General features: G+C 36.5%; 2 protein-coding genes across 7 annotated transcripts; both read left to right on the top strand.

The window, feature by feature from the left end:
• The first annotated feature begins 1,664 nt into the window (after positions 1-1,664).
• Positions 1,665-10,760, top strand: LOC113019605 (uncharacterized). 6 transcript variants are annotated; one of them, XR_013903437.1, is made up of 13 exons: positions 1,665-1,759; positions 2,250-2,295; positions 2,506-2,588; positions 3,310-3,366; positions 5,934-5,996; positions 6,288-6,401; positions 6,547-6,663; positions 6,931-7,044; positions 7,170-7,286; positions 7,676-7,789; positions 7,921-8,022; positions 8,232-8,274; positions 10,351-10,492. XR_013903437.1 is itself a non-coding variant. In XM_080293330.1 (12 exons), exons 2-11 carry the CDS (start codon positions 2,256-2,258, stop codon positions 7,978-7,980), a joined length of 879 nt encoding a protein of 292 aa, XP_080149456.1. In that variant the 5' UTR covers positions 1,665-1,759; positions 2,250-2,255; the 3' UTR covers positions 7,981-8,022; positions 10,351-10,760. The 6 variants fall into 6 exon arrangements, 3 of the variants coding, with proteins under 3 accessions (XP_080149456.1, XP_026019165.2, XP_080149452.1); XR_013903441.1 differs by having other exon boundaries at positions 5,949-5,996; XM_080293330.1 differs by lacking the exon at positions 8,232-8,274 and having other exon boundaries at positions 10,351-10,760.
• Positions 10,761-18,043: 7,283 nt separating this feature from the next.
• LOC113019608 (ladderlectin-like) lies at positions 18,044-20,140 on the top strand. The gene is made up of 6 exons (XM_026163383.2): positions 18,044-18,121; positions 18,202-18,269; positions 18,661-18,755; positions 18,855-18,983; positions 19,577-19,685; positions 19,775-20,140. The coding sequence occupies exons 2-6, from the start codon at positions 18,209-18,211 to the stop codon at positions 19,867-19,869; spliced, it is 489 nt and encodes a 162-aa protein (XP_026019168.1). The 5' UTR covers positions 18,044-18,121; positions 18,202-18,208; the 3' UTR covers positions 19,870-20,140.
• Positions 20,141-21,163: the final 1,023 nt, after the last annotated feature.

Here is a 21,163-nt window from a genome sequence, read left to right on the forward strand (position 1 = left end):
GTATTAAAAATGGTTCTCTTTGCTGACGATACAAACATTTTTTGCTCTGGTGATGATCTGCAGAATTTATTGGAGGATATGACTAATGAAATAAGTAAAGTGAAGTTCTGGCTTGATAAAAACAAATTATCATTAAATTTGAATAAATCTAAACTGATGTTATTTAGAAATAGTAGTTTAAATACAAATGCAAAGTTTCAAATAAATGGTGTTGATATTGAAAGAGTCAGTGAAAATAAATTTCTGGGGGTAATAATAGATGAAAAACTTAACTGGAGAGCTCACGTAAGATATATTCATTCCAAAGTATCACGAAGCATTGCAGTACTAAACAAGGCAAAACAGGTATTCGACAGAACATCACTTCATATTCTATACTGTTCACTGGTTTCACCATACTTAAGCTATTGTGCAGAGGTCTGGGGCAATAACTATAAAACCACATTACATTCACTTTTTACTCTTCAAAAAAAAGCAATTCGAATCATCCACAATGCAGGTTATAGGGAACATACAAACTCACTATTTTTGCAGTCTGAAATATTGAAAATTGACGATCTAGTGAAATTCCAAACAGCACAAATTCTTTTCAAAGCAAAAAATAAAGAACTGCCAGGTAATATTCAGAGTATGTTTTTTTTGAAAGAAGGAAGTTATAATTTAAGGGGTTTTTGTAACTTCAAAACAGGGAAGGTACGTACTACAAGAAAAGGTTTTTGTGTTTCTGTTCATGGAGTGAAACTATGGAACAAACTGAATATGGAATTAAAGCAATGTCCAAACATAAAACTGTTCAAAAAGAGTTATAAAAATATGATCTTCTCGATGTATAAAGAAAAGGAAAATATTTAAATTAAGTGAATGTCTCTATTTAAAAACAAACAAACAAACAAAAAATTCATGATGTGATATTATAGTATATAGTATATCAGAAATCTGTTCACTATTTTTATTACAAATTATATCAGTAAGGAAGCTGACTAAATATTAACTGATAATTTATGGCAAAGGGGTGGGATTAAATAAGTGTATACTTCTTCCCACTCCCTTTCAACATGTAAATTAATCAGAATGTTTTTTTGTATGTAATTTGTGTAGTATTTTTTTTTTCTCTTATTTCTTTTCTAAATGTACTTGTATATTGTTCACATGTTGAAATAAATTACCAATCAATCAATCAATCAATCAATCACCTGTTCAGCTCTGATAACACAGTAAGGACATCTCCTGGTTTCATCTTCATGTTTCCCTCTCACCACATATCCAAACCGACATCATGACCAGCAGGTTTACAGCTGTGGCTCCAGCAAACATCAGCTGATAGTAGAAATTAATATTAAATAAATTCTAACAACAGCTTTTTGCCACATATTAACTTTGTTTTGTTAGTTTTTGTTTTGTTAGTTTTTGTTTGTCCTGGAGACATGTTTGTGTGCACAAACAAAACAAAGTATGGACACACAAGAAAACATTTCATTATAGCACGGTCAAAGGTCAAGGCCTTAAGTTTGTAATAGTTGCTCAACCAGACCATATCATTGGCATTACAAGCATTTATTGAAGTTTCCTTTTAACATGCGCACACTCAGATGAACTGATTGTTTGTCTGACAGGCACAAATTATTTTCTCATCAGACTTCTGAAGAAACCACGCCTCCTGTTACTGCAGGTGAGTGTTTCCTTTAACCAGTGCTGAAGGAGTCATGCTGCACAGCCTCACTCACTGCAAGGAAGCAGATGCATCAGTTTCATATTTGAGGTAAATACTTTATGTTTGGTTGTTTGTATAATTTACTGTATAATAGAAACATAATGTGTGTCTCTGTGGTTCTAACTGACAGCTTTAAACTGTTAAACTTTTAGCCTCAAAAATGTAAAACTTTAGTTCTCATTTGCAAATTCTGTGGTGATTTAAGGTGTATTTGTTTATTTGTGAGGCAATTTACAACAAGCTTCATTGTAATAGTTATTATCCCTCTATGCTGTACATTACACAGTGTGTGTGCAATGAAGGCCATCTACAGAGAAGAAACAGTTTAAGCATAACAAATAATTACGACTTAATTAACATGAACTCTTACCTTTTTTTGAGTCAAAATAGATAAAATCATTTATTCTGATTATAGTTGAGTGTTGATAGATCATCAAGTTGAGATAGGATGCTGTTTTTAAACATCTACATTTTTTGAGCACAACATGAATGCAGAGGTATATCTCTTTAGTGTGACGATTTCCTTCTTGTTCTACAGAACAAAATGAGCCTGAAAAGCTGGTTTGGATTCTCAGTCAGCCCAGGTAACCTGACACAACTGTATTCAAATGTAAAGCTCAGTACTTGTTTAAATGTGTATAAAAATACTTCAGAAAACTCTGCTTTTCTTCACTTACTATTTTTTACTGGCAGTTGGAAGAAACATTTTTGTTTTTGACATTGGAGATTATTATTATTATTATTATTATTACAGTTATTTTATTTTCAGTATTTTCTTTAATTATTCACTTCAGAGAATTTGACTTCTTCTCCGGTCATCTGCATCGGTGTTGTCGGTACTGTTGTCTCGGGGGCCGTTCTTCTTGTCAAATACAAGGTAAACAAAAGAAAAACAGTAAATCACAAATTCCTTTTTCACTTTTTCACAAACTAAACACTAATTGATGATTACCAACTTAGGTGTTGTTTTTTGAGAGAGCAAAAATGAAAATAAGACAGCTGACAGAAATTCAACTGAGGCTTTGAGCTGAAGAAAAACAATGAAACCAAACATATAAGTAAACAATGGACATTTCTTCTGTCTACGTCAGATGAAGAAAGAAACAAAGAGAATTGCGTGTTAGAAGGAAGTCTAACCTGACCAACAAGGTTCAGTCAGAGATGAATCAGAAGCACAAAGATAGGGGGGAGGAGAGAGAAATTAACCTACTACACTAAAAACGAATTATAAATGGTGTAAATATGAATGACAGTCATGGCTGTGAGTAAAGGCATGATAGTAGGACACACTTAGAAAAATGTAGAAATAGATACCACAATAAAATTACCAACCATCACATTGAGACTCTGTTGTAAGGCAAACACAAGTTTTTGCTTTGTTGACTTTTGACAGCTTGTTTCACTCTCTCTTTAGTGCCACTGGTGCCACATTTGTGTGTACAAATCTAAACAAAAGTAAAGGTGCACTGATGAAAACATTTTAAATAGTATGTACACTAAAAGCAAACCATTAAAAAAGCATAAAAAAATCCACTTGCATAAACTGAAACAACTTCCTCAACATGTATGTACTGAGCTCCTGATCTTTTTAAACACAGAAGACACAAGCTGAACTCAAGAGGAAGGATGAGGAGACTGAGGTGCTCAAAAATGAGGTAACTCTATATAACAAATTAAAGCATTGTTCTGATCTGGAGTGCCCAGGGCAGATCCAGGACACAGTGGAAAGACTACATGTCTCTACCAGCTTGGGAGCTGCTTGATGTTCCCCAGAGCTGAAGCAGGGAGCTGGGAAGACGGAGTTCTTGGCTTTCTTGCTTACACTGCTGCCCCCATTCTACAAGCCTGGATGAGCAGATGAAGATGGATGGATGTGATAATATGTCACTGCTCTCTTCATTTTTGACCTGAGACAGATTGGCAACTCTTCCCCCATTTATATGTAGCTATTAAGCTAAGCTCTGGGATAACCAGTATGACTAAAGTAATATTGATCCTCTCCACTTTTGTTAGCTGGAGAGACTTCAGTGGCTGAGAAATGACACACTTAAGGGGTAGGGGTCACAACGGAAGTTCACCAAGCTTACCTCTGCTATCAAAAGGATGGAGAAAGTAAATCTCAAATACCAGAGGTGTGGACTCGAGTCACATGACTTGGACTCGAGTCAGACTCGAGTCATTAATTTTATGACTTTAGACTTGACTTGAAAAAATGTTCTAAGACTTGTGACTTGACTTGGACTTTTACACCAATGACCTGGGACTTGAATTGGACTTGAATTGGTTTACTTGAAAAGACTTGATATTTTACCCCAAATATAAAATTTAACATGCATATTATAAAGAGATTGAAAATGTGACGTCATTCACGGGTAGAACCGCAAAGGATTCTGGGAACTCGTGGCAAGTGGTACTAGCGCACGCAGGCTTTCAATTAAAATCAGTTATACAGCGATAAAAAGAAACACAAAAATGTCAAGAAGCTGTTGTATTATTAACTGCAATAGCCGGTCGCATGACAGCCACGGGAAGCTGACGAGTAAAGAGATCGGTTGTTATCGGATTACGTCGTTGAAGAGAAATTGTTCGAGCCATGTTTCCGAAGTGACAAACAGGCGACAGGTGGCCTGGATTGCAGCCATTCAAAGACCAAATATAACGTCCCAGAACACTCCAGCTCACAGGTTAGTCTGCTCCAAGCATTTACATGAGGGTCAGTCTGCTGTTGTAGTTATTACGTATTTTATCAGAACATAATTGTTGATGTAGGTTACAAGCAAGTCTGGCGCTGAACAGAAATTGTTGCGCTATGCTCCTTTATTTATTGTGCATAAATAGTGAATTATCCTGACACAATATTGTGTTTCGCTTCTGTTATTATGGTACATTGACAAAAACATATACTTTTATTCACAGGATAAAACAGGTTTTTTGTATCACTAATTGCCCAGTACGATTACAGCATACAGTATTATTGTCACTGCTACATTTCTGTGATGCTACCAGAAATTATTTCCACTACTAATTAATTATCGTTGAGCTCAAAGGTCCTATTAATAAACGGTTAATGAATGTGTATTTATGACGACGATTTGTGAGACTGGTAAACTTATGATACGTACGATGGTCTTTACTTTCTACACAGTGCATTTCAAGGTCCTGCACCCATCCGTCGGTAAACTGTACCTGGGCTTGTTGCAGTGACCGGAAGTTACTAAACTTCATGAGTGTATGCGCTCACTCCAAGAACCGTATGATTATAAATATGCATATAAATATGCTAAAATTAGATAGTTGACTTCATCTAACTAGCAAATGTTTTCCAGGCTACGTTGGTGATGCAGTTTTTTTTTTAACGTGTATGATATTTTTGTCATGCGATTTTAAAGCCGGTCCTACAAGCGCATCCAAGAATAACATGCAGCTTATCTCAGAACTGTCGGTGAAAATTATTCTTGGAGCTAGGTTTAATTGAGCTGCATTTTAAAAAGGTGCAATTTCACAATTTGTGTATATTTTCTAAGTTCACTATTTTGTCATGTGTTGAGAAAAACACAGATTTAAAAATTACATGGTCTAATATTTACATTTAGCACATAACTGCAACATGCTTTTTTTCGTTTTTTTGAATGACTCGAAAGGACTTGAAATTCAAAGTTTCAGACTTGTGACTTTACTTGGACTTTTACGCCAGTGACTTGAGACTCGACTCTGACTTGCCTGACATTACTTGAGACTTGACTTGAGACTTGAGGATAAAGACTTGAGACTTACTTGAGACTTGCAAAACAATGACTTGGTCCCACCTCTGTCAAATACATACACAAACCTTCTTGTACAATGTCACCACTGTTCCATTAAGTTTGTGTCAGATCACAACAGAAGTCATCTCAAGGGACTTATATGATGGGGAGGCAAAACCACTTTGAGAATGAAGCCTTTGTTAAAAGCAGAGTGAGGATACGCAGCAATGTTTACTGTCTCTTCAGTTGGAAGGCAAAGTAAACAAATCTCTACATAAATTAATAAACATTTTATACATTTCTAGAACCAAATCATGTAATCTGAAGGTGCGTTGTAGGGAAAGGTCAAGATCTTTAGGTGACCCTGGTATTACAGACACAGCAGAAATACATTTAAACTTAATACAACAACATGGTTATTCATGTATTTTTCAGTTGGAGGAAAATGTAGACTTAGGGTCCAATCACTCTGTTCTAAGAATGAATCGTTGCAGAAAGACCTGCAGACCCTGAAGACAGAGCTCGAGGACAGCAAATCAGAGGTTATTGTCTTTTATTTCCTTTACCTCTGTACATTCAGTTTGATATCAAGTTATATTTCAATGCACTGAATATTTTTATATGACCCCATCAACCTCCTTCTAAAGGAGGACTAGAATGAACAACATTTAGCTATTTTCTAGTGCTAAGATTGTTGCCAGTTGCTATAGCATCAACATGAACGCTTGTTCACCAACCACCTGGCTTTCAGAGAGCTTTCTTCACTTCAATTAACAGTCAACTCAACTGTAAAGTGATTTCTCATTTTGAAATAATGTTTCCCTTTGCCCAAGTTAAAAGACAAAGCAGATGAAGTCATGAAGCTCCGTGCTGAGAAAAATAGGAGCACAGAAAATGAAAAGGAACTGCAAACCATGAAGCTGAAGATTGAGGACAAGAATAAAGAGGTACATGATTTTGAGGTTACTTAGAATCATTCAAAGTGAGTACTCTTACTCACAGGACACACACAGCAGATAGTAGTTAAAATATTTATTTCAAAACATTAAACAATCTGGAACCATCACAGCAAACGTTTTTCTCCTTACTCAGCTGAATGATGAAGTATCAACACTACAACGTCTACTTAATAAAGAGGAGCAGAAGAGGAGGGATATTGAGATGGACGTGCAATCCCTGAAAACAAGGGTGGAGACCAACGATAAAGAGGTAACTTCATTTTCACGTTTCTTTTTATTATTACATTAACCTTTTACCTTATATCTTTTATTTTATACATTCAGGTTTGAATTTTACTTCAAATACCAACATTTTTGAAGATAATATATTTTAGTTGCAGTTTCTCTCTATTCAATGTCCTTTTTTGAAGATAATTACTGATGTTTAAAATAATTACATAAACTAAAATAATCAGGTTAAATATTTAATATTTGATTTGTTTAGTTAAATGTGTTCAATGTTTCTCTTTCCCCTGAGTTAAAAGAAAAAGAGGCTGAACTCTCGAAGCTCCGTGCCGAGAAAAATAGAAGAGAACAAGATGAGAAGGAGCTGCAGACCATAAATAGGAAGCTTGAAGCCGAGAAGAAAGAGGTTCATATTTTGTTCCTTAGACTTAATGTCTAATATTCGAATGCACAATAAAAAGTTGACATGCATTTTCTTCTGTAATTATGTTGTGTGCAAATGTATCTCTACCATTTTCCCTCTCCTCCCAGCTGAATGATGAACTAGCTGAAGTTCGAAATCAGCTCAGGGAACAGCAGCAGAAGAAGAAGGATGCTGAGATAACTGTAGAGACACTGAAGAAAGGGCTTGAAACCAACAGTACAAAGGTTTTTTACTTCAGTTTTTTCAGTTTTAATTATTATTCCATTAGCCCATTACACCATATATTCTGTTATATTGATTCTGTGTTAACTCATGCTTTATTAATCTGTTATAATTTCTCTCTGGAACCAATGATCTCTGTTCGCCACATATTTTGTTTTTAAAATTAATGTTGATATTTTTAATGTTGACATTGTCCTTTATTGTTATTATTTTTTTGATGGCCACTGCAATTTTGTCTAAAATCTGAACGCAATAACAGCTTTATTCCATCATTTTGGTTTGTAAATATTTTCCCTATCATAGTTGAACTGAACAAATAGATAACCTATGCAGTACCTAACAGAAGCTTTTCTCTTTTATTAAGAATGACTCTGTTTTCCTTTTCTCCAAGGTCAACGATCTAGAGGCTGAACTCTTGGAGGTCCGTGCTGAAAAAAATAGAAGAGAACAAGATGTGAAGGAGCTGCAGACCATAAATGTGAAGCTCGAAGCCGACAAGAAAGAGGTTCATATTTTGTTCCTTAGACTTAATGTCTAATATTTCTATACATAAATAAAAAGTTGACACGCGTTTTTTCTCATCACAGTATGTAATCATGTTGTATGCAAATGTACCATTTTACCTTCCCCTCCCAGTTAAATGAAGAAGTAGCTAAATTAAAGCAGATGCGTGGGAAATCGAAGCAGATGTCTTGATGTCCTTCCTGAATGAAGGAGCTTGAGACCAAAGACATAAAGGTTTGTATCTTTCATTTAGATGCATTCACCAAGGTCTTCATTACTGATTTTTCACTGAAAGACAAATGTATTCAAATAACAAAAATTTCAAATTAGGAGTTCATCAAACTATCTTTAATGTGATTTTAGTTATTCTCTGTTTAAGTGCATGGAAATATATTGGTTTTATATTTGTACATTTTTTTTAATTTTGTTTCTCTTTTTTTCAGCTTCTCAGTCATTTGTACACATAGTAGGTCCCACCCCACTTACGTATGTTCAATTCATTATTATTAACTACTTTTATATTTTTACATCATTTTTTTTATATTATACTACTTAGACATAGACAGTAGGGTTGTGGGTCAGAATGGCCTTTTAATCATGCCAGCTTGCATACTATAAAAAGTGCCTGCGTGTAGCTGTTAGGATGCCTGGGTCGTTGACCCAGGGTTTTTGAGTTTATTATTTATTATTTCTAGTCTTTGGTTTCTTTGAGTTCTGTCTTATGGTTTATGTCTCTGTCTTCTCTAGTTGCTCTGTCTCCCCTGTCAGCTGTATCCCCTTGTCTAGTTCGCGTCTCTTTGTATCCTTAGTTGCTATATCCCCGTGTCCAGTCAGTGTCTGTGTTTGTCTGTGTCTGTCTGCCCTGGTCCCACGTCTCTGTTCCCTCTGTTGTAGTGCCTGCGTGTGAGCCTGTGTCTTTTGTTCAGTCTGTGTTATGGGTTTCCTGTTTTACTTTGAAAGTCCATGTCTGATGTTAATGTGTCTGGTTTTGCTTCCCCTTGTCTCGTTAGGCCTGATTTGCCCCAGCTGTGTTTCCCTCCTGTTACCCATTCCCTGATTGCTCCCTCTGTGTATTTAAGCCCTGTGTTTCTTTGTGTCTGTGTCGCGATCTACTGTTTACCTAGCTGTGTGTTCTGTCAGTCCTCCGGTTTAAGTTTATTTTGATTTTTTTCCAGTTATGTTATATTTTGAGTTTAACATTAAAGCTGTTATGAGTTCACGATTGTCTCCGGAGTCTGCACCTTGGGTCCTATTCCTGCCTGCACACAGCCACTCATAACAGTAGCAGGAGATCTAGCTCATTTTTTTTTATTTTTTATTTCCTTCTAATTTTTTGTTTGTTCTATTTTGTTTTAGTTATTTGTCTGTCATAGTAAATACCACTATCATATACGTATTGAGAGTGATCTAAAAGTTATATAGTTATACTCAGTTTATTCATTTATTTTGAATTGATAGTGTCATGAAACCATCTGTGATGGACCGAGTTGAACAGGAGGAGCCCAGGAATTATTAGAAAAATATAGTTTCCATTTATTTAACCCCCAAAAATTATATTTACAAGACTAATAAATGTTTAGCTCATAAAAGAGGTCAAAGAAACAAAACTGAACTCAGGCAAAGACTACAAACTTAACAAACCAAATGACTGCCCAAACATACATAATTGACCTAAACATGAAATGACATACAAGGGTATATATATAATGGCTGAGCAGACCATTGTGACACATGAGGGGTAACAAACAAAACACAATCATAAATCACGAATGCAGTACAATCTAGTTTGTTAATAAACTAAACACTAAAGAAGAAAATCAAAAAACCCCATTAAACCCTAAACTCAAATATTTAATTAAATACAAATACTTTGTTTTTAAAGTAAAGAAAACACACATTCCCCCTTCAGCAGGAAGTGGTGGTGTGGTCCAATTATCTTCCTTTGTATTTAATGGTTTCAAACCCTGGCTACCATCTTTTGTCCAGCAACTCCCAGGGATGATGGCAGGTAAGAAATAAAAAGACAAAGGTTAGTCAGAAAGCAAAGAAATGAAGTAGTATGAATACATAAGTGAACTAAATGTGCGCGCTTACAAATAGAACAGATGTATCCAAACCAATCAATGAAGTTATTGGCAACTAAAATGTATTACTATGTTCAAATGAAGAATGAAAATACAAACGTTACCAACTTTAGAGTGTGGCCATGGGTTTGGCCATCACACCATCCTAGAATTGACCATGAGAACGATAAAATTACCTGTTTATCTCTGTATTGTTTTATTGTAAAGCCCAGTATTACACTGTAGTTTTTCATCTTTGAATCTTACAGTCAAGTTAAATGTTATACATCTTGTAATCATATGCATCATAACATGGATTTATCACAAATTATGTTCTGGGTGTGAAAAGTGAAGCCAATTAAGCAAAGTTTGTTCAACTTATATTAATTATAATGACCAGCAGGGGGAGACTACTGTGCAAATAAATGTACTCAGCTGTAACTTATGTAGTCATTCATTACAGATTAACCTCTCTTCTTATATTTCCTTCTCTCTCAAGTTTGAAGATAAAATAACGGAAATCCAGCAGCAGGAAACAGATGAACAGCAGAGAGAGGAAGCTGAGCAACAAGGGGAGGTCCTAAAACAGGAGTTGGAAATGGGATTTACTTAACATGTGTATATTTGTAAAATAGATGCATTATTAATTTAGGAATTAACAACACATTTTTATTTTGAACATTCATAATAAGCAAAAGGTGTTTTTGTTAAAAAGAAGAAAAATATAGTTAAAAAGTATAGTTTATACATGCAGCTGAAAACCATTCACTCCGGAGCTGCTCATCCACACACCAGCAGCAGGGTCCCTGCACAGTTTAATTAATATAACACCGTGCATTGTTTGCACAAAAACAAACACATACGATAAATGTTAGTAACAAAATAGATAAATAAAATTTTTACAAAAGACTTTTTGTCATTGTCCTCCAGTCCTCTTGTGCTCACTCACTGTGGATGTGCATCTGTATGTACATAGTGCTACATGACAGTATGTACAGATGTTTTTTTTTTCTCCAGACCTAGATAGACAATTTACTTTCTACTCATTCTTGGTAAGGGAGATTTATTTATGTACGTTTTTTTGTTTTTTTGTATCTATTTACCTGTTTTGCCAAGATAAATGTTTTGTTTATTATTGAACATGAGGTCAAAGTAGTCAGAAAATCAGCTCAGATTTGAAAAAATAAAATAAAACACAAAACAAAACCCAACAACAACCCACAATACCTCATGAACTGACGATCCTATTTTATTGGTAGCTTTCCCTTCACTCCACAGCCATGCTGAGGCCTTCTACTAAAGGTAGCATAGCCTGTTATGTATAGGTCAGACATGAGTGAGAGAGATAACTAAAGCCATACTGGCTTGGATGTCACCTCAGGTCCCTGTCAGGTGTTGAGGAACCAGGACTCAATGTTGAGAAGTGGACTACTGGACTAAGAAAGTATAGACAGGGACAAGGGATTAGAACAGGCCTAATGATCCCACTACTGGCCAAAATAAAGGCAGTGTTTATAACTATTGGCAGCAGGCTATCCATAAGTGAGGGCTTGGAGACTGCCAAGCAAAGACTCTCAGAGTTTTGGGAGTCTTTGCACATTTGGGAGTCTTAGCTTGAGAGTCAAGGCAGGAGAATGAACCAGCTGTACTCTGAGTTGCAGGGGAACAGGATTCCTGATCCAACCCCACCAAGGCTGGAGATGGAGGGATACTGAAAAGGGATATGAGAGAAGGAGAGAACACATAACAACAATTTTTATTGGCTAGTGGATCACTGAACATCAAACTGATAGACAGTGATAAACACAGAGACCTGAACTGATTCATGCCTATTGGCTAAAGAAGCTGACTGCACTCCAAGAGCATCTGGCAGCACAAATGAACCTATTAGCCTATAAATGAACTGCTATTAGACCATGCCAGACAGTCCTGATCTCCAAGAATACCCAGAAGAGACCACTGCCATCCAACTACCAGCCAATAACCTGATTCAGTATCACATGGAAGCTTCTGTCAGCCATCATATCAGTTAAGATGAACAAGCATACTGCATGGTTCAATACACGAGTGGAGCACAGAAAGGAAGTGGCAGGGGTAAAACAACAGAGCAGTTAGCTGAGACTGCAAGACCAGACCTACAAACCCACACACATGGATCCTGGAATGTTTAGAAATGTATGGACAACATTTTAATTTTTTTATCTTGCAGATTTTCAAGTCAGAATTTCAAATGCACTGTGGTGCCAAGCACATATTGTTTGCCAAGAACAACTCAGTAAAATCTCTATAGGCTCGTTTTATTCACGTGAATCTCTTAAGTATTATTATTATTCTTTTCTACTTCTTATTTCAGTTATTACATTATGTGACAATGTCTAAGGCAGGAAAGGCTGGAGGAAGAAAGGGGCACATTTAATCAACATCATTTCAATGATGTTGAAATTATCATTGTTTGGCAAGTTTCCGTGTTAGCACGAACAATGATCTGCTCCAACAGATCTGTATTGTTGTGTAATGGTAGATGTAATGCAAGACTCTTCAATTCTGCTTTTTAAAGTTTTATCTGCATTTTAGTTCACACACTTTATTTGTCTTTGTGATGAATGACATCTACATCTACAAATACATTTATCTTTGTATCACACATTACTCCTTGCATACAGGTGAAGAAGGGCACTGATGCTCTTCTGCTTGAAATTTCTATGACTTGTAACATTGCATTTAGTTAATAGAACTGTTTCCTTGTACGGTGTTTAGAAGAGAGATGGATTAGATGGATTTTAGCAGTTTTACCCAGTTTTAGCTTACAGGCATGAAACATCACACTCATACAGCCAGGAGAGCTCTGAAATCAGAGTTGTGCTCCCACTCCTTTATGCACTCCAAGGAGAAAGGCAGGAAGTCACAAATTGATCATACCACATATCACAAGGCTCGCTATGTAACCTAATGGAACAATGGGCATGCTGTTTTGTGCCCTTGGCGTTATCAGCAAGTGCAAAGGGAGTTGTCGTCTCCATCAACTGAGGCTGAAATAAGTTCATCTAGCTTTAGAAACTATTTCACTGTTACAGTGCCACAACAAAGCATATGTATAAGCACTTAAACTCTTTAAATGAGAATTGTAGAAATTTTCCATTACGCTTCACTATATTATTTTTATATAAATGTTTCATTTAGTAAATTGTGTTCACCATTTTAATAAGATGTCAGTAGTAATATACCTATACTTTTTTGCCCCCCACACCCCCACTTCCCCTTCCCCCCTGCACGTACATGTGTGTGTGTGTACGCGTGCGTGTCCCCCTGTAGTAGCCACTTTTGCACGTGCATGCGAGTTCAGGGGTCATATGAGTTCACATGTGTTTAATAGCGTTTTATTTAATGAAACCATTATGTGTTTTAATTAAACTCTTTTTAAAGGATTGTATAGGTCTCAGAGCTCTGTTATTTAGACATAGATGATTTAATTTAACTAGTTTAGGGGTATTTTAACTAGTGAGGATCATTTTGCTTTTTCTTTAGTGCTCTGAAACACACAGAGGCTAATAGTTTATTAGTTTATTAATACATATACAATAAATGTGATTCTGATTCTGAAATAAAACCTTTGTTAAGTTCAGTCCTGCCTGCGTGTCTGCAACTCTACCAGTCACACAGAGTGCTGCCTGACAGGGACCTCAATTAACCTAAAAAGTTCAATGTCAGAGTGAGCAATAACGTTTGTGAAATTATGTCTCAACTTCAATTTTAAATGATATCCACAAAGCTCCAACTTCCTCAAAATTTCACCAGTGCTGTTGCTTAACGGTTTATATGATAATTAGTTTATCCACAAGTCACAGACGTTGGCATGCTTTTCTTGGTTATCTCTAGTTTGCATGGTAAAATGAATAAGGGAAAAAGTGTAAGAAGAAAAACTACCAGAATATGTCATACGTTTAGTAAATCTTTGGAGAAATGTTCTGAGATGTTTCTGTCATGACATATTTTTTTCTTCACGTGTTTTCAGTTTTTGTGTAGTTGTCATATTTTTGTTTTGATATAATTTGCTCAAGATTAATTTTTAGTCCTCATAATTTGACATTGTGTGCTTAGCGCACCTGAGTTTCCTATCTTAGCTTCTAGTCATGGTTCTAGTTGTGTAATATTTGTTATCTTTTTTCAGTGCTATCTTTTGTTATTTATTTTTTTTATTTTCTTTGTATTATCGGGTATATTCTTATCTGCTCTGGTCCCCAGTTTCTGTCTTCGCTCTTTCCTTGAAATCTGCCATGTCTCCAGTTTGTTTCTTTGTTGTAATCTTTCTCTTAGTATCATTAATTTCTTGTTTTACTTCTGTGTGTGTTCTTCCTTTATTGGGCGTCCAGTTTTAGTTCCTCCATAGGCATTTTGTTAGTTATCCCCATCTGTGTTCTCCCCTCTTGCCTTCTCTCTCCTTATCCTCTGTGTATATATTGTCTCAGGCCTGGCCTTTGCCGCGTTCTCCATCTTGCTGTGTATTGTTTTTTTTTCTTATTTGTTCCTTCTAGTTTCCAAGTTTCCTCATTCCTTAGTTTGTAGGTTCTACTTCGCCTAAGGTTTTGATTATGAAATTCATATACTTTAGTTCAGCAATAAAACAGTGCGTTTTTTATTTTTCAACAACTTGACATGATTTTTATTCTTCTTAGAGACTTGCAACACAGATTCTGTTCTAGGGTTCAGAAAAATACTTCAAAAAACAGTCATACTTTTCTAGTTGGTTCACTCTTCTGTTATGGTGTTCAATATGAATCACTGCTATTATACAGTAGCTAGCTTCTTCAGATTTAACTTTGTTGCAGTCAAGCAAGTTTATATCATTGAGTCTGTCTCCATGATTCTGTCCCTGAGTAATTAATTAAAAAAATGTCTGCAAATTGTGACAGTACAATCTGACCACGATATGGACCCAGCACACTCCGTGATGTACAAGCATCGGGAGGCAGCCTTCACCCAGCTGGAGGAAGAGCTCCACTGGAAGCCGTGGTGCGTCCCTGACTATGAGCACATCTTCCGTGGAATTCAGCCGGCTTTTGGACGTCCCCGGAGCTGCTGAAAACCCTCACTGTACTGTCACTGACTGGGACAGAAAATGGACAGAATAATAAGGGCTGTTTGTGAAGCGATTTTTGATTGCAGAGTTGTTTCTCCCATTTTTGATTTGAAATAAATGCAGTACTGTTATCACTTACTATGTTTGACCATCTCCAACAGCAGAATGATTTTTTTTCTGCATGAGCATAAGTGTTTAAAAACATCCAAATCAATTACAAAATGGTAAAAATTACAAATAGTTCTATGGTCACAAAAGTACCTGAAAATAAATCCATGTTCAAAACCACAACACTTTTGTGTGCATGAAACAGTGCCATGGTCTATGGAAGGATATTAGTGAAATTCAACTTAAAACCAGTCTATTTGTCCTAGAAGAAAACTGGAATGGGTTAGCAGGGGAGTCATGCGTTCAACTGATTTTTGAAACAAAGGGCAGAACTCATCCACTTTGACTGCAACAGTATATTTTCAGAATCAGAATCAGAATACTTTATTGATCCCTAGGGGAAAATATTTTTCGTTACAGTGCTCCATCATAAACAACCATTAACAAAGACAGAAAATACACTAAGCAAGAATAGCACAATATATACAGGCATATATATACATAAAAGTCACTTATTAATAAATAGCTGAAAAAGAACATGTGCAAGAAGGGTGTAGCTGTTGCAGTAAACAGTGGATGCGTTGTACAGGGAGATGGCCACAGGCAGGAAAGATTTCCTGTGTCGTTCAGTGGTGTTTTTCCGTAATCTCAGTCTCTCACTGAACGTGCTCCTGTGACTGACCAGCATCTCATGGAGTGGGTGGGAGGTGTTATCCAACATTGTCTTTATCTTGGACAACATCCGCCTCTCCGACACCACCTTAAGGGAGTCCAGCTCCATCCCCACAACATTACTGGCCTTACGAATCAGTTTATCGAGTCTGTTGGCATCTGCGACCCTCAGCCTGCTCCCCCAGCATGCAACAGCATAGAGGATCGCACTGGCCACAACAGACTCGTAGAAAATCCTCAGCATTTTCTGGCAGATGTTGAAGGACCTCAGTCGCCTCAAAAAATAGAGACGACTCTGGCCCTTCCTGTAAAGTGCTGTGGTGTTTTTAGCCCAGTCCAGTTTATTGTCAATGTGTACTCCAAGGTATTTATAGTCCTCCACAATGTCAACACTGACCCCCTGGATTGAAACAGGGGTCAAATGTTTCCTGGTCTTCCTGAAGTCCACGATCAATGACAACAGGTTTGACAATGACAATTTGACAATGGCACGATGATGTGGGAACAACTGCCTAAGTCACCAACAAGTTGAAGATGGATGAATAGCAGTGATGGGAATAACGGGGTTAAAAGTAATGCTGTTACTCCTCAGTAACTAGTAATGTAACTTTTTACTTTTTCTATCACTACAATGCTGTTACCATTACTAAAAAGAAAATGCGGTGCGGGCGCATAATTATTTTTCAAAACACAGACAGTTGAAGCTGTCTTCAGCCTACCGGGAGCTTGGGGGGTGAAATATTTACACAAGTGCCGCAGGTTGGCTGAGGAAGGATAAAGTAGTCATGGAAAAGCAATCACATGACCAATTTAAGATGACATAGCAATACGAAGCTATGCTAAATAGAGATGGGTATTGATAAGATTTTCACGATTCTGATTCCATTATCGATTCTGTTTAACGATTCGATTCTGTATCGATTCTTATTTTTAAAAAAGGAGAACACTGAGGTCGATTAGCTTAGAACTTTGAACTTTGAACAAGATAGAAATTTAGGAGTAACATGGCCTTACAAACCCAACAGTGAGATCTTAAGAGATCCACAGCCTAAAAATTGTAAATGTAAAATAATAAAATAAATATTCTTCTGTAGCAATATAAGTATATAAGTATTACATAAATTATTCTGTAGCATTTACACAAGAATATCCAGTAATGTCCCTGCCTACAATTAAACACATTCACTTACTGAAAATCGGGGGCATCTGCTGTGGCAAATGGCAAATTGTTTTACTTTGCTGTTTTCAAAACGTGTGCATAGGTTTTTAAAATGTACAATTTATATTTGCATTTCAAGTTACTAAGATGATTTGTTAAACATACTTGCAGTTGCTATGGTAAAAAATACAACTTTTTTTTCCAGCATGAGGTTGTGCTGAAGGGAATGATGCCAAACAAGGCAGATAAATAGCTTTTAAAGGTGAAATGCAGAGATAAAATCAAAAGTAGTCTTTTTTTTTTTTTTTTTTTGTAATGCAATAGTTACTTTTCCTAAGGAGTTTTGAAAGAAAAGCATCTGGACTTCTTTAAGTTGCTTGAAGACGTTTCACCTCTCATCCAAGAAGCTTTTTCAGTACTAGGGTCAAATGGTGACTGAGAACCTTCAATGACAGTTACTTTTCCTAATAATTATTTACTTTTATCATATTATAACTCAGTTACCAACTCATATTACTTTTTTGAAGAAGTAAGTAGTAACTATAACTAACTCATTTTTCAAAGTAACTTTTCAAACACTAACCAATAGTGAGGAATAGTTGCTGAATAGGCCACATCCTGCCACATTATTGCCACATCTTGTTTAAAAAATTAAAATCAACAGCTATCAGAAAGTTCCATGTAAATGTAGAATGACGAAGCACTCTTTGTAATTTTCATTTTCCTAAGGTAAAGTGGTGCAACCCACACCAGACAAAGAAGTAAAATCATAAAGGAGAAAGGACAAATAAGCCAAAATGTGACACGGTTGACAAAAAGATACACTTTCCTATAACAATGCTAAGCCTATAACTCATCACATTTCCTTGGCACTAGCAGGTTTTCAAAGGTACACCCATAGTCATCCCAGCACATTTCAGCTGGAAGTTCAAAAAACAGAGAAAGTCACTGAAAAAAACATGCTTGGCTTTTCTTTGGTCTGAGCTATGGGGACAGATCCTGGATGTTTTTCCTGAGATCTATCACTACTGCCTACCACCAATGCTGTGTGGTTATCCATCATCAGTTCCCATCTATATCTGGAACAACCCCAGTCAATCTAGACCCTAGACAAGTGTCATTTCCTGATTTTGCAACTATGTAAATTAAAGAGAATCCTGTATATAAACACTGATCCAACTCTATTCGCACATCTACTCTGGAAGACTGAAGCTACTGGCTGATACTGAAAAGAGTGAAGACGCTCAACAAAAGGTCTGCTGCAAACTCTCAAATTATCATCTATCACTTATTTAATGAACTGTCAGTCATTTTGGGTCTTTGTTTTTACACAGAGGTACCATGAAGCTGTTGACTGTGTCTGCACTTCTTTGTGTGATGATGGCTATGTCCACTGTTGCTGGTGAGTATTGCAGCACAATAGTCATTATATAAAGAAATCATTGTATTATAAAGAGAAAACATGACAAAAATATAATTAAATATGTAGTTAAATATGAAATACAACTGCATATAATGGAGAAAGAGAGGAGGCAGGGATTGTTACATAGAGAACTTGGATTGAGAACGAGCATCCAAAAAGAGGAAAAAAAAGATACAAGCAACTCTATTGTTTTTCTGACACAAGAAGTGTGTTTAATATTTTTTGCTTGTACTCAGAAGAACACCATAGTATTAAAAGAGCAACGGCACATTTTGTAAAAAAAAAAAAAAAAATAGTTGTTCTAAATTAGGAACCATAATCTCGGTTTTATTGTTTTTCTGAATTATTACAATGAATTATTTTCCTCCAGCACAGAGGTGCAGGGGTTGTCCGAATGGTTGGTCTCGGATCCATCGTCGCTGCTTTCTCTATGTTCCAAGAGCCATGAATTGGGCTACAGCTGAGGTAAACTTCTCTTACTTTGTCTCCAACACTGCTATTAAAATACATGTTAGTCCAGTTGTGACTTTGAAAAACTGCTCTGTCTGTCACTCTTCATTAAAGAGAAACTGCCTGTCCATGGGAGCAAACCTTGCATCTGTGCACACCAGCGCAGAGCACCAGCTGATTCAGAGGCTGACTGCCCATAATGGCTACGGAGTAACTTGGGTTGGAGGAACTGATGCATCTGGGGTATTTTTTTTATCATTACAATAAGTGTGTTATGATATGTCTTTTCTCCTGTCTTTTGAAGTTGTCTCTATATCTGTTTAGCATCTTACAATATAAACTACTTTGAGGAAACTTGGCACCATATAAATAAAATTTAACTGAATTTTTTTTTTTTTAAACTATTTCTTATATGCATCTTTTCCAGTAGTTTGTATTCAGCTTGACTTCACTAAACTCAGTTTTGAGGGTTTTTCATTAGATGGTAATAGGTGGTGCTACCTGATGCAAGGTTTCAAGCTGGTTCGATCTGAAAATACAGCGCCTACACACTGCATGCCATCAGGTGTCCAGTCAATGGTGTCATTTGATGAGTCATGAGAGTGACTCATCACCATCATTTTTGAAAGATTGTTGTCTATATTAATGGAGGATCTGAGATGGACTACAGGGATTAACACAAAAAGTTACAAGCAGCTTAAATAATATTGCCTACCTATTAGAGATTTGCTAATTGGTTAGATCGAAAGTTATGACGGTGGGTTGATCTGTAAAAACTGTGGCTAGCCTCAATATTCTGACCTGGACTAATGCTATGTTCAATTTCTGTCCTCTAGGAGGGTATTTGGTTGTGGAGTGATGGGAGCCGTTTCAACTATCAAAACTGGTGCGGAGGAGAGCCCAATAATTATTTGAAACAGGATTGTCTGCAGATAAATTATAGCGGTAATTGAAATCACATTGATTTACATGAGTTCTTGTGATTAAAAAAATGTGTACAATATTTTACTGATTTCTGAATTTGAAAATTGCAGGTTCCAAATGTTGGGATGATCAGCACTGTCATGTTAATCTGCCATCTATCTGTGCCAGGAAAATATCAAGACGCTGGGTCGGCACTGAAGCATGAAAATGCCGTTACCACACAAACACCCTGATATATAATGGTGTTTATATTCTGCTTGCTATTTTGCTTTCTTTCACTTTCCACCATTGCATTTGTCCTCTCCCTCTAGCACCGAACCAGATGAACAAAGTGACAAGTCAACTGTGTTTTAGGCCTCGTGTCTTTAACAGTAGCACACTGATTGTGTTACCAAAGGATTGATTTGAGCACTTTTTTTCTGCAGAGTAAACTTTTTTTGTGTTTTACGCAGCATTAAAGCTTTCAGTCAAGCATATTTTCTGTGTCATGTATCTTGTGTTTAGCCATATATAAGTGTAGATTAATATCTACCTGCAACATCTTAAAAAACAAACAAACCAAAAATGATAAAACAGAAGAGTGGACAGAGATTTTAAAAATTCAACCTAATATCCTTCATATTGAGGTTATACTTGCCAAGCACCAGTTAACTACAGTTAACAATAACTCTAGTGCCTTTTAAATAGAGTGTATATAGAGTGTAAAGCATTGAGGGCAGTACTCATCTTTGCAGTACATCCAAAAGCGCACTATTTACCAGCTGCTATAGAAAGGACAGAACAGATGTTTAAAACTATTGATATTAATTAAATCAAGTGCAGACAATGTTATTGCTCTAAATAAATGTGTGTTAAACTATGCTGCATGCTGAGGTGGCAACCCCTAACCCTACTCAAGTATATTTAAATAAATGTAATTTAAAATAAATTAAACTTAAAATAGGGACGTATTCAAAAGTTTCAGGATACTGGTCCTCAATGACTGGAGTTTGACACCAGGCCTTTGCAGAGATGTTTGAAAGGGCAAGTGTTCAAAGTTAAAAATTGACACACAGAACCAGGGTGAATAGGAGTAACCCAGAACGAAGCGAAACACAGAGAGCACAGAAAGGCAAATGCGCTGGCATGACGTCGGGGCAGCATGAGTATTTTTACATGAGTAAATTTGCTCGTACTCATGCTGCCCCGACATCAGCCAGCGCATATTGGGAATGGCATAGGCACCGATCGGTTTTCTGCCGCCCATTTCCTGGGAGTGCGAGGTGCGCCTGCTGCTTGCGGCACAGGGAGGAGAGGGCGGGGCGGTGAGGGATTCACTGGTCGCTGGAGCAGCATCTAATAACCAACTCGCAAAATAAAACAAAATAAAAACAAAACAACAAACACGAATACACCAGATATTATAATAAGACTTATAATTTGCACCGATGTTTTTTTCGAAATTCTATACGCGAAAAGTGAGCGCGAGAGCCCTCAGTGCTGGAGTGCAAAATTAAAAC

This window comes from Astatotilapia calliptera, chromosome 3 (assembly GCF_964374335.1).
Source record: "Astatotilapia calliptera chromosome 3, fAstCal68.1, whole genome shotgun sequence".
In the NCBI taxonomy this organism is placed as follows: domain Eukaryota; kingdom Metazoa; phylum Chordata; class Actinopteri; order Cichliformes; family Cichlidae; genus Astatotilapia; species Astatotilapia calliptera.

Excerpts from the sequence above, each read along its gene's own strand:
- LOC113019605 (XM_080293330.1), top strand. The coding sequence starts at position 2,256 with ATGAGCCTGAAAAGCTGGTTTGGATTCTCAGTCAGCCCAG. Across the intron at positions 7,045-7,169 it reads TTGAAGCCGAGAAGAAAGAG|CTGAATGATGAACTAGCTGA; the intron begins GTTCATATTTTG and ends CTCTCCTCCCAG. Across the intron at positions 7,790-7,920 it reads TCGAAGCCGACAAGAAAGAG|TTAAATGAAGAAGTAGCTAA; the intron begins GTTCATATTTTG and ends TTCCCCTCCCAG.
- LOC113019608 (XM_026163383.2), top strand. The coding sequence starts at position 18,209 with ATGAAGCTGTTGACTGTGTCTGCACTTCTTTGTGTGATGATGGCTATG. Across the intron at positions 18,270-18,660 it reads GGCTATGTCCACTGTTGCTG|CACAGAGGTGCAGGGGTTGT; the intron begins GTGAGTATTGCA and ends ATTTTCCTCCAG. Across the intron at positions 19,686-19,774 it reads TCTGCAGATAAATTATAGCG|GTTCCAAATGTTGGGATGAT; the intron begins GTAATTGAAATC and ends TGAAAATTGCAG.